The 12,730-nt window shown below is 37.9% G+C and overlaps 1 protein-coding gene across 1 annotated transcript; it reads left to right on the top strand.

Moving 5' to 3' along the window:
- The first annotated feature begins 6 nt into the window (after positions 1-6).
- MMADHC (metabolism of cobalamin associated D) lies at positions 7-12,625 on the top strand. The gene is made up of 7 exons (XM_035898931.1): positions 7-164; positions 2,701-2,845; positions 3,104-3,321; positions 5,800-5,905; positions 7,129-7,259; positions 10,198-10,284; positions 11,647-12,625. Exons 3-7 carry the CDS (start codon positions 3,133-3,135, stop codon positions 11,839-11,841), a joined length of 708 nt encoding a protein of 235 aa, XP_035754824.1. The 5' UTR covers positions 7-164; positions 2,701-2,845; positions 3,104-3,132; the 3' UTR covers positions 11,842-12,625.
- The last annotated feature ends 105 nt before the right edge of the window (positions 12,626-12,730 follow it).

The raw sequence follows: 12,730 nt of genomic DNA, 5'->3' as shown, positions 1-12,730 counted from the left end.
GGTTGTGAGACCCCCGGCGCCTCGTCCCGGTGAGAGGCAAACCGGCGCCGTCGGAGGAGAGCGCTTCCCCGTGCCGGGCGGGACGCTTGCGTTTTATTTCCCCTTTAAAGCTGTCGTTATCGTGCTCCTGGGGGAGTCACTGATAAAACCTCAGTTATGGCAAGGTACAACTTCGTTAGAAAGCAGTGCTATTGTCCCCCTAAGCTTTGGAACCCAATTTCCGTGGCTATCGTGGAAATAATTGAATCGAACACAAAGAAGGATCTTGTTTAGTGTTTGTTTTGTTTTTAATGGCATGAATTAAGCTGAAACACTCGGGTTCACCAGGGTACTTTCAGACTGAAGAGTAAAACACCCTTTATTGCTTTAGTCTTGCCACGGAGACACGGATAATTTATTGATTTCAGCGGTATTTTTTCGCTTGTGTAATGCTGGGTGTGTAAATATTTGCATAAGTGAGCTCAGTCAACATATCTGTAATTAATGCTAACATCTCTGTGTTAAGTGATCCTGATAAGAAAAAAATGCTTTTCCTATAATTACGTGTCAGCTATAATTGTTTACATCTGTTTGATCTCTAATTATTATGCAAAAGTTAATTTCAATAGTGCTTATACATAATAGAGGAAAAAAGCATTTAAGTGGAATCAGCAGACTTTTGTTGTTGTTACAGGAACCTTTTAAACCTTGTGGTGTATTAGAACTAGGCAGCTTAAGGCCATAATCATAAATATTCAATTTAAGTCAGAAAAATCAAGCATGCCTTTCTCCATTTGAGCCTTCATGATTCTGGTAGAACTTAATAGACATTGTATATTTATGCAGAGGTGGTACATAAGAAACTGATGCTTAACTGGCTTAGGTCCTGATACTTGGAACAGAGTTTTTATCTTAAACAAACAAATAGTACCATTTTCTCACTTATTTTTTTTATCATAAATATTCAATTTAAGTCAGAAAAATCAAACATGCCTTTCTGCATTTGAGCCTTCATGATTCTGGTAGAACTTTAACTAGACATTGTATGTTTATGCAGAGGTGGTACGTAAGAAACTGATGCTTAACTGGTTTAGGTCCTGATCCTTGGAACAGAGTTTTTATCTTAAACATACAAATAGTACCATTTTCTCACTTATTTTTTTGAAGTAACCTGGTTGCATATATATTTAGTGTACACACGCACAAACTTTTCTAGAATCAAGAATACGGCACTTAAGGAAAATCCCTTTATGTGAGTTTCTCAAAAGAATTTCTTTCTCTCGCCTGGAAAATAAAGTTTTATGAAAGCACACGTGATAGCAGATGGGATTTATATTTTCCAGTAATGCGTGCTTTTGTGCAACTGTAGTCAAGGGTATTGGTAATGCTGCGCTAGAGTTCAGTAGTCTTTAATTTTTTTTTTAAATTGCACTTCTAATTCTAATATTTTGAGCGTATGATTGGTTATTTTTTGTTATGCGTGTGTAAATGCATCATGAAAGCTGTCAATCCGTTTTTAGAGTATAAAAAATAGATCAGACTTTTCAGTTTAATCGCATCACCTGGATATTTCTTCTCTAAAAAACCAAGCCAACACACAAACCCAACAAAAACCAGTAATGGTTGCTTATATTACTACTTAAGATACTGTCATTGGGCCTCAGAGTTAATCTTCATGGTGAGGAGCCTGAGCTCCTTGCAGCCCCGTTGTTGAGACCATTTGCACGCTCGCAGGGATAGCATTGCATCATTTGCTGTTGACTGTGTGGCTGAATCAGCTTCTGACAGAATCACCTTCAGCAATTGAAAGTTACGTTGACAGTACGACTGCGGTGGGAAGCAGATTTTTGTGGGGTATTCCAAGACCACAGAATTCATAAAGGCTTTATGGCTTACAGGCATTTTGCCCATGATACTGACCTGTTTGCAGAAACATTTGTTTATAAAGATGTGAAGGCAAGGAGTTTGCAAATCTAAAAACCACTGGCTGCCCTACCTTAAGTATTGCACGTGTTGAACATTTATGGATTTTGAGAGCGAAAGAAAGAAGCTGAAATTACCACACCTACCTGTTTTGATGGGCATATCTCCCTGTGTAGTTCAGAGCTGTTAGTACATGCACTTTGCTGGCAAAGAAATACATGTAAGCATGATGCACGTGTGCTTCTAGATGGAAGCTACAAGATGTAGCTGGGGTGATACTATCTTGTGTCTCCCTCCAGTCTTTAAGAAGTAGGAATATAGGCTGGCTAACGCTTGTGCTTTGGCCTTCAAGGTAAAAGTCTTGGATATCAGCATTTACTTAATTAACAGTATTTCTAGGTATTTCTGATAATCAGTCCTGTGATTGAATTGTGGCAGTCATAGAAACAATGACATGCATGGAAATAGTCATGGAAACAATCCTCATTCGTAATGTAGTTTAGGTTGTGGGGTTTCAGTGGTGCTATTTAACTTCTCAGGGTTTTTTTTCCTACCACGAGAAGACCTTTCAGTAAGTGTGTTTGAGGCTTTTCCTTGACTTAGAATACTATTACTAGTAAATTATAAAAGTAATGATAAAATACTTTTAAAACTTGATTTTACAGAAACATAGTTGATCATAATTAAAGTTGTAATTTAATTACCAAGCGAGGATTTCTCTTGTGATCCACAAAGCTGTACTTAAAGTAATATTTTTGCTGGCAGTATGTAATACTTATTTTGTTTTTGTCTTCTCAGGTGCTCTGTAACAGAGCAAGATTGGTCACCTACCTACCAGGGTTTTATTCCTTAGTCAAAAGAGTTGTAAATCCCAGGGCTTTTTCTACAGCAGGTTCCTCTGGCTCAGATGAGCCTCATGTTGCTGCTACACCTCCTGATTTATGTAAGAAAAAGCAAATTCATTTTCTTTGTATTCGTGTGCTATCAGAACTTTGCACCCCATATAAAACTGGGAATTCTGAAGTGTGCTTTTTATGTCAGAGCCCGCCCTTGTACTTGTGCATTGCGGTTACTTTGTTTGTATATGGTTGTGATCAAATACAGATATTTGTATGGGAGAGGGTTTTTTTTTCTCCCCCCTTTATTTTTCCCCACCTTCTTTTTAAATGTGATGACTAAAGAAAGGCCTTGACTTTTGCAGGTCCAAGAACTGTATGGCCAGATGAAGTGATGGGTCCATTTGGTCCTCAGGACCAGAGGTTCCAGTTGCCTGGTAATATTGGTTTTGACTGTCACCTAAATGGCACTGCTTCTCAGAAGAAAAGCCAAGTTTCAAAAAGTCTGCCTGATATATTAGCAGAGCCTTCAGCAAGTGAAAGGCATGAATTTGTAATGGCACAATACATAAATGAATTTCAGGTAAGGACAGGCTGCTTCTATGTGAAACTTATATCTCTTGTTTAAGAGAAACATAACTAATCTCTCTTCTGCCTGAAAAAAGATATCTTTGATTTTCTAGATGGTTTTGAAAGATGAACTTCAGCTGGGGTGCCTGAGAGATTACACAGAACCTAGCTGAAGTTTTTTCCTTTAGGAGAAGGAAATATTTCAGGGTGTGGTGTTTTTGACTAAGCAGGTCATAGTGAAACAGCATTTTAGTAGTGACTCAATTATATGGATATGGGAAAGGAAAACTTCAGTTTCAAAACTTGGCAGTTTACCAAATCTCACCACCTTTTATCAAATGGAATTGATAGTTCCTTCAGTATTTCATTTAACGGATCTTGGACAGTGTTTAGATCTGCCTCAGTTCTGACAGCCATTGAATTCACATGGGAGAAGCAGATCAATGTACCTCAAGTCTTACAATGAGACCTCATTTTGGCAATGGTGGAGCTTGCAGCAAGTCAGATGCGTTACTAACAACAAGCAGCTTGATAATTGGTAGTGTGACGTAACATTTCAACAGATGTTTATCACTACAAGCTGCTGACTCAGCTTTCCTGGCTCTCTGAGTTTGTGACATGGTCAGACTTTGGAAGTCAGCTAGCAAATCTCCATTGTAAAAACGCTGTATATTGTGTTTTGTAAACGTAGCATTGTATTCCAAAGTATTCAGAAAGCATAAGCTTTTCTGGTGAGCTCCCCAGATTCTGTTTTCAGCTTGCATGGATTGTACTTTCTGTCAAAAGCCTGACAGAAAACACTGGTGGAGTTCATTCAGTGCAAACCAGGTGTGCTGAATGCACGTCTGCTTTCTAGCAAGATTACTTGTTAATGAAATGCCTGGTGCAGCTGCTGCTGTTGGAAATGGCAGGGAGAAACTGGAAGGAGCAGAGGCAGCTGGTCTTCAGAAAGTCAGCTCGTTAGCTCTGCTTCATACCAGAATCCATGAAGAGCATTTCGCTAACAAAAAAGCTAAACTACTCCTCCTAGGAGAGGACCCAGATTTGAATGTTGGGATCAGCTGGATACAGGAACCTCTCATAGGTTGCTGCAGCAAACAGGAGAAAAGCTCGGTGCTGCTGAAGCTCATGCACCGGTCCTTGAACCAGTCAGAGAAATGGCAAACTTCGCTGACCTCTGTGTACCCGAGACTGATGTATTCGTTTCATGTGACCAGAAAAATGGGCCTACCAGCCTATCAATATCAGAAAGTGATACTGATCTTTGGAAAATGGCCGTAGTCTCTTCATGATAGCGTGCCTGCTAAGCCTGTGTACTATGTGAGTGGTGGTGAGCCAGCTAGAATGGGAGTAGTAGACAACAAATCACAAGCAACTACCATTGTAGTAAGAGAAGAGTCTTGTAGTTAGAAAGAAAAGAAGTTTACCAGCCTAACTGTGTGGTTTGTCAGGCTTAAAGTACCAACTGATCTGGCCCAATGACTTTGCAATCATACCGCAAGATATATGTGGAAACATATGTACTGAAACGTGTGTGCAGTTAATGTCTGTTGTTTGTCTATTGTTGTGGGGGTTTTTTGCTGGTTTTTCTTCTGTTATTCTTGAATGTTAATTTCTAGAACAAAAATGCTAGCCACGCTGTGTTTTCAGAGTAACAGCTTTCTCCAGGGAGAACTTTCAGATACAAACAGGTGTTAGGTAGGAGTTAATTACAAGGCTGAGTAGTACATTTCAGTCTGAGAGAAACTTCCTGAAAATTGTTGTAGATTATGGCATCGTTAGAAGTATAAAAACTGTATGAAGGCATTCTTCACCTATTGCGTAACAGTTGCTATCCCAAAGGTGGCAGCTGCCTTCTTAAGTGCATTTAAAGCTTAAATGCTGTATATCCCACATACATGTGCTCCATTTGTAACATACCCAGAAGAATGTGGGGGTTTTGGGGGGGAGGTTGTGTTTGTTTTGGTGGGTTGGGTTTTTTGAAACTGCAGAAGTAAAAAAACTGTCAAGAATAAAAATGCCATTATTGGAAAACTGTTCTGTTTTCCAAGCTACAATAGCTAAAGCTAAAAATACAATAGTTCAGAGCTCTAGAATTGTTGTGTAACTATTTAAATTTTTATTCTGGCTCGGGTAATGTGTGTATGTCTGAAATCTATCAATTGCTGTTGTATTGAATACTTGAGGCCATTGTTTCAGAAGGATATTTTTCAAAAATGTTTATATTTGGTTAAGACTTTGAGATAATACAGATACGATAATACATAAAGCTTAAAACTTCTGTAGGGGTTTAAGCAATAGGTTATGCCTGTATCTGCTCCGTTTTTAATATTTAAAAAAAATAATTTAAGTCTCATTGCAAATGATCTTTCTGTGAAACTGCTTGGGTGTATTAGTGGCCATTTAGTCACAAAAACATATCCTGGTGTACAAACTTATTCCTGTTGTGTATAACGAAGGGGAAAGTTACAATTTTCATTTTTTTTTTTAGGGTGCTGAAGTTCCACAGAAACAGCAAATAAATAACGCCGAAACTTACTTTGAAAATGCAAAGGTAGAATGTGCGGTACAAGTTTGTCCTGAACTGTTACGAAAAGGTATATTTTGTCTTTTTTTTAACAGCTAAGAAATTATTTTTAAAATGTAAAACTATGTAAGTAAATGCTCTGATGTAACTGATGCCACAGAATGTGCAGTAGAAAAGGCTAATCCACAGTTAATGTTTTACGAAAGAAAAATATGTACTATAAAATGAAAACCGAAACTTTGCTGTTGACAGTACTTTGTATTTCGTAGAAAATTCAGTGTCATTTAAATTCAAGATCATCTGGGGTGGGGAGTAACTTTCAGCTACTTCTTTAGTGTCAGGTAGCTTCTGGAGCTGATTCACCATCCAAAATCCAGTTTGTGACAAAATCAAATCTTTTGGCATTGCTTTTAGTAAAATAGCAAATTGAAATTATAAAACTATTAAACGCATTGCTTTTGTATCTTTATTTATTGTTCAAGAAGGAAATGATTGAAATTAAATTGGAATGAAACCTTCTGGTTTTTAAGTGTGATAGAGAGAGGAAAGACTGAAATCTGGCTGAAATCTTGGTCTAGATGAAGAGAGCGGACTTTTCAGAGTAAGAACGGACGAAACTTTTGCCTTTTATTTGTAGACAGTGCTCTTTCCTCCCACACTGACAACAAGGCTCCATGAAGCCTAATTGTGACTTTGCTGCTCCACGTGCATTGCTGTTTGTTGTCATGATATAGAGAGAGGGGGAAGAACTATCACAATTCGTGCCTATAGTACACTACTGATGTTGGGTCTGCTGTCATGTCCTAGGACATAGATCCAAGGCATTCCTACTGAAAGATTTAGTGTAAAAATCACGTAACGTGGCTTAGCCAGAAGATAAGGGTCTTCACACCTTATGTGTGTGGAGAACTGTGGTGGTGTTCGGTTGGAAATACTAAAACGTTACTATACTTGGTGGAGTATCTTTGCAAAGGCCCTTGTTTGTGCATTCTGAAACTTGCAGAGTAATGGGGCTTTATCATCTTGCAATTAAATAGGAGGTCTTGAAATAGTAAACTCCGTTGCCGAAGCTGCTTTTAACAGGACCTGATCAAGGTGCATTAGTTTCCACAAAAGCAGCATCAGCATTTCAAACCAGCATGCCGTTTGCTGGATCTGATGTGAAAAATGCACACGTATCTTGGATTTAAATGAAAGGAAGGCTATAAAGTAGGATCAATAATTGTCTAAAACTGAAAAAACGTAAGTAAAATATAAGAGCAAGCGATAACGTGCCGGTTTCACTTATTTTAGATTTTGAGTCAATGTTTCCAGAAATGAATGCCAACCGTTTAACGGTATTAACTGTCACCCAGAAGACTAAAAATGATATGACTGTATGGAGTCAAGAAGTGGAGGATGAGAGAGAGATGCTGTTAGAAAATGTAAGTAGCTGACAGTAGCGTTGGCTTATTTTTGTTTGTAGATGAATCTTCTGTAAACTGTGTCTGTATTTTGGTCCATTTTGAGCTCTGGTAGTAATATCCTGCATTACTTTTTAGAGCATAATCCTATGTTCTCTTACTGATACATCGGAGATAACTTTCTTTCCAGCTTTGTAGCATTGCGACTACTCAACATGAAATGTCTCGTAGAGCTATTAAATTCTTTATCGCAGGGTGAGTCAAAGATAAGCTAAAATGGTGTAAAAGAGTGCGCTACATTAATAAAGATATTTGATTGTTGTCCTGTTGCAGCTCCAGGGCAGTAACTATTTTCTCAGCTTATTTCAGCTTTAATACAACGCATTTTCACTGCTCCCTCTGTTTTTCTGTGATGTAATTGAGATTCCAGTACAGAGTCTGTTGATGACTGCATCCTTACTTGTAAAAAGTGGTTGCTTTGGGTTTTTTCCGTTCTGATAATCGGTATGGCTAATGCTTTTAGCCTGGGTATCGGTTATATTTATTACATCTTAGTCATCCTCATGAACTTTGGTGTCTTGTTCTGTTGCCGCTAGATGTCTCCCTGAAAATTGCTTTATCTCACATTCTTCAGGTTTTTTGTGTGTGGACTCCAGCAGGTGTCAGTGTTCACCACTTAGTCTTTTCTTAGCACCTCAAAACATGTTTCTGCATGTTATTTGTTCTAATTTTTCTAAAACTAGTAAGAATCATTCTATGGGATTTTCATCTGTATGGTGACAGTCATATTTGTGTTTGAAAACAGTCTGGTAATGTCCTTTTTCAATCCTGGAAATTGCAAATGTGGCCTGTGTAAAGCAGTGTAAGGGTTACCACAAAAAAAGGAAGAAGGATCAACATAAAGATTACACACAAATTAAAATTCCCTTCATTTTAGTGTGTTCTTCTCTTTGAATTATTTATGGTCTGTTGGTCTTTGGCGTTGTAATCTGGTCTAATTATATGTTAATTGGCATCTTTCTTCCTTGTGCACCTCCCTGTCAAGTCTAATACAGTCATTGTAGGGGTGTTAGGATGTTGGATGTAACCTCCCGTCTGAAAGGTTACTAACAGCAAATTCACAAGGAAATGGTCTGTTTGTTTGCTTCATAGGTGGTTAGAAGTAACCTTAAAAGTACTAATTTAATGTGAGAGGCTTGTGCTGAAGTAATGAGGGTTATGTACGGCCAAATCCAAATGTTTACAGTAGTAAATCTCAAGTGTTTATTAACCGCACTCTGAAGTGATTGCTGAGGGGTTGTTGCAACACTGGATCAAAAGATGTACTGTCTTGGAAATGTAATGCCTAAAATGCTGTCTGCAGATGGCTTGCTTATGTTTGTGACTTAATTTACAGTTGAAACATAGTTAATCAGAGCCATCAAACTGCAAAATACAGAACAGATTACTGTAAAGGGTGAAATTCCCTTATTTTTGGACCATAAAGGGCCTGAATTGAGTAACTGTAATAATATTTCTATCAGTTTGAAATCTTGAACTGCTAAGGGCACTAACTGTAGAGAATGGTCTGATGTTTTTATAACTGAAAGTAAAGTATTATGTTTATTCTGAAGTTAGAAATCTTTATTTTTTTATGAGATCAGGGAATTTCACATTTTGAGGAAGTTACATGAGTTGTTTGTGCTTTATTCCAGCTCGGTGTATTCAGCTGTTCAGATTTTTGCACTTGGCCATGTTGTTCTCCCAGCGCATGGATGGTTTTTAGAACCATCACATATCTCGACTTTTGTGTTGGCTTTTTTTTTTTCCTCACTCACCTTTGCAGGTTTCTTCAGAAGGTTTCTACAGGCCCCTGCTGGCCATTATAACATGGGTTGAAAACTGCTGGCCTAGGGGATTAAAAGCACATAACTGAGGTTTCCTGTTATTGCTGGTTTATCTGTGGAAAAAATGTGCTGTGTAACCTGTAGGTTGTGTAATTCTTTTGTGCCTTGTGTTGTGATGTCAGCATAAAGGAGCACAGCTTCAAATCTACCTGGTTGAATTTTCTTCTGTATCTGACAAACAGATAACTGCAACTCGGCACCAAAGATTTTTTTTTTTTTTTTTAAAAAAAAAGAAGCTTATTTTCTCAAATTAGCTGATGTGAAAAGTTTTGCTACAAAAAAGGTAGATTCTTTAAGCTGTCTTTTCAGAGAAGGGAGGTTTTTGATGATGTGTACCAGAACAGGGAGCCGCTTGGCATGTTGCCTAATTGAAAATACTATTTTCAGGAACATCAGCTGGTGTCCTCCCCTGTAGCTGAAATGTGACCTACAACTTTGATGGTCAAATAGTGGGAGAGTTTGAAACCATCATTCATCCTGACCTGCCAGTTCATTACAACAAGAGAATTGGTGTAGATTGGTGTAAAAGTCAAGTGCTTAGGGAACTGTTTGTAATCATGATGCAAAACTAAAACGTTCTTTAAGATCATTTGCAGTTAAGCATTTGTAGTGCAGGAAGAACTACATAACACTGTCCTGTAGGCTGAGGTAAGAACTTAACAGCAAAACTATGTTTTTTTCCTATATTTATAAATATATATCTAATGTTACATTTAGCGTCAAATTTATGGAGTTTAGGTGACATCTGTAAAGTCGTGGAAATAACACAGAAATACCTGAAGTAATGGGTGACTTCTTAAAGAGGGTAACGGGTACCATTGCAGTCTGCATGAATAATGGTAATAATAAATCTCATATGATTGGAGTAGTCAAATGTATGCCATTATAATCCTCTTAATATTATTAATATTTTTATTGAAAGTGGGCTGAATTTCTCATTTATTAGTAGAGGCCAAAAGAAATCCACGCTTGTTCATTTTCAGAATGTTTTATATGTGTTCTGATGCGTGTGTATGTATATATGTGACAAAAATGTCACTTGATATCCTTCTTTCTCTTTATTTTCTTTCAAGTTCATCAACGGTGCCAAGGAAATCTGCTATGCAATCTCTTCTGAAGGCTATTGGGCTGACTTCATCGATCCATCCTCAGGACTGGCAGTAAGTTACATGCTGTGTGGAACATGCAATGGGCACTGCTGTGTCCTAACTAGCAGTGGTATTTGTATTCTCTGTGGGTTAAATCCAACTTTTTCATATTGCCTGAAAGCTGTTACCATCGGATAACTCCCTTCATAAATTAAGATAGGATAGTAACCCTGAGCTGGCTCCCATGCTGTGTCAGCTGTCGTTGCTGTTGGCAATTTGGAGAACATTGTTCAGCAATGAAGTTGAATTTTAGATGACTCTGAAAGTTTTATGCCCGAAAGCTCTTGGTCACTGCACAATAGGCTGGTTATGCCCTCCCAAGGTAACTTGGTAGTCCTGACACCTATTTGTGTAGAGGGAGGGTTTTAAAAAGTCTCTTTGCCATAGTTAACGATATCTTTGTTACGTAGAAAATAAGAATAGTTTGTTCCTATTAAACAGTGTTAGTATTCATTGATGCCAGTTCTCTGGAGGAGCTGACAGTTTCTTACCAAGACATCTGTAGAGCATAAAGAATCTTAAAATTTACAAGAGAGAATTGAGAAAGCTTCTATCAAAGCCTGAGAGTATATGTATTTTTGTCTGAGAACTGTTAAAACCATATCATAGTTGAACATAATCATGGCAAAGCTTAGTTTAGTGGGTTTTTTACTTAAAACCCACTATGAAATGGAGTGATTTACTGTGTCAACAGAGGCAAATTGTTTTAACAGGGAATCTTTATGCGGTGAACAGGCGGTTGAAGGTGTGCGTACTGCTTAAAAGCTTCCCATTTGTCCTGTGCATTTAAGGAATAGTTATGGGTTGGTGAAAGCAGGGTTCTGTCTTTGGGCTCTGATTCAGTAGTAACATCCTTGCCGATAACCTGTTCATCAGGAGTAGGCTTCTGGTCAGAGGCTTCCTCCTGAGATAAAGCAACTGAGATACATGTTTCCAGCTTACACGCATTTTTGCTCCTCAAAGCATCTTTCTTTGTCAGGGGCTCGCTGAAAAGGTAGGTGTCTTGGTTTTGCTGTTTCACAGAAGGGTTCTACCCTTAATGCCTGTAGAAGTAGGAGAACCTTCCCAAAGCACTTGAGGGGTTTTGTACGTACGATTGATGAGATGTGCAAACACACTGACGTGCCTTCAGTGTTCCGTCAGTGACAAAGGGAAATCTTTAAATACGGGGTACCAGTATAACCAGAGGCACTCTGCCTAGTATCCTGTGTAGATTTCATGAATAAAACTGTATGTACAACTCCTTCCAACAGACGTAACTGGTACTTTTGGGTTTAGACTCTGTTTTAAGAAGAGGTAGTTCTGACATTTTAGATGTTCTTGGAAATATTCATGTGAAAAATTCTCTTTTTTTTTTTTTCCCCCCCCACGTAGTTTTTTGGACCTTACACAAACAACACTCTCTTTGAAACAGATGAACGCTACCGCCACTTGGGATTTTCTGTTGATGATCTTGGCTGCTGCAAAGTTATTCGTCATAACATCTGGGGTACTCATGTGGTTGTAGGAAGTATTTTCACTAACGCTGAACCTGACAGCCCTATCATGAGAAAACTAAGTGGAAACTAGCAATTGTCGGGGTTTCACAAGTTCTTATGACCTCTGCATTCTTTTACTTGATGATTCTCTCTAAGCATTGTCAGGAAATGCCACACTTTCAAGTATTCTTAGATAATAAAGTAGCTGTTATTTATTTTAGTCTTTGTGAATGTGTTCACCGCATGTGACTTAGAATATTAATTGATGGCATTCGAACAGATACCTTCATGTGCCACGTGAATTTTAAGCTGTGATTTCCTTCATCTTGAATGAGTTGAAACATACATGTGCATAGCTATCTGCATATCCTTTTTTATTATTATCCTGCAAGCCACACTTCTTAACCATTTTGTCTTTCAGTGTCTAACAAATCTGTGGTCTTACTGTTAAAAATCCGGATGCCACTGAAGTTTCTAGGAATTTTGCCACTCGACTGAAATAAGTGGCAAAAAAAGTGGAATAAGTAATAACATTGTTCTCCCAGAATATAGAACTTAATAAAAACTGCAGAAGTTAATGCTGGACTAATTGCTCATTTGCTGTTCTAAAAGGAGAATAACAAGATAAGCTTTCAGTGGTCTCTAACCACAAGTAATACTTCTCGAAGGAAGTGTTCACTTGACTGCTACATCCAGAGACTCGGGAAAAAGTCTTAAATTACTCTAGAATAAGTCATCTCATAATGTTTTTTGTCTTCATGTTGCTTGGGATTTTATTTTCTCAATGTTTGCTAAATATATTTAATTAGTTTATATATGTAAGTGTAATTTAAAGTTGCTTTTGTAACTTTCTTAGGTCATTAAATACATTGTGGAAAAAAAAAAAAGATAATAGGGCAATGCTTGGATATCATCATTGTTTTCCTGTACTGGGATGCAATTTAGACTTGTCTCTGGAATTTTGAAATGCCTGCGCAAAG

Source organism: Egretta garzetta, unplaced genomic scaffold (genome assembly GCF_000687185.1).
Source record: "Egretta garzetta isolate BGI_Z169 unplaced genomic scaffold, ASM68718v1 scaffold208, whole genome shotgun sequence".
In the NCBI taxonomy this organism is placed as follows: domain Eukaryota; kingdom Metazoa; phylum Chordata; class Aves; order Pelecaniformes; family Ardeidae; genus Egretta; species Egretta garzetta.
Note: the sequence above shows the minus strand (reverse complement) of the source record. Positions and strands in the feature narration are given on the sequence as shown.

What these genes read in the sequence shown, in the direction of transcription:
- MMADHC (XM_035898931.1), top strand. Translation starts at nt 3,133, where the DNA reads ATGGGTCCATTTGGTCCTCAGGACCAGAGGTTCCAGTTGCCTGGTAAT. An exon ending in AATACATAAATGAATTTCAG is followed by an intron (nt 3,322 to 5,799) that starts GTAAGGACAGGC and finishes TTTTTTTTTTAG; the next exon opens with GGTGCTGAAGTTCCACAGAA. An exon ending in ATCCATCCTCAGGACTGGCA is followed by an intron (nt 10,285 to 11,646) that starts GTAAGTTACATG and finishes CCCCCCACGTAG; the next exon opens with TTTTTTGGACCTTACACAAA.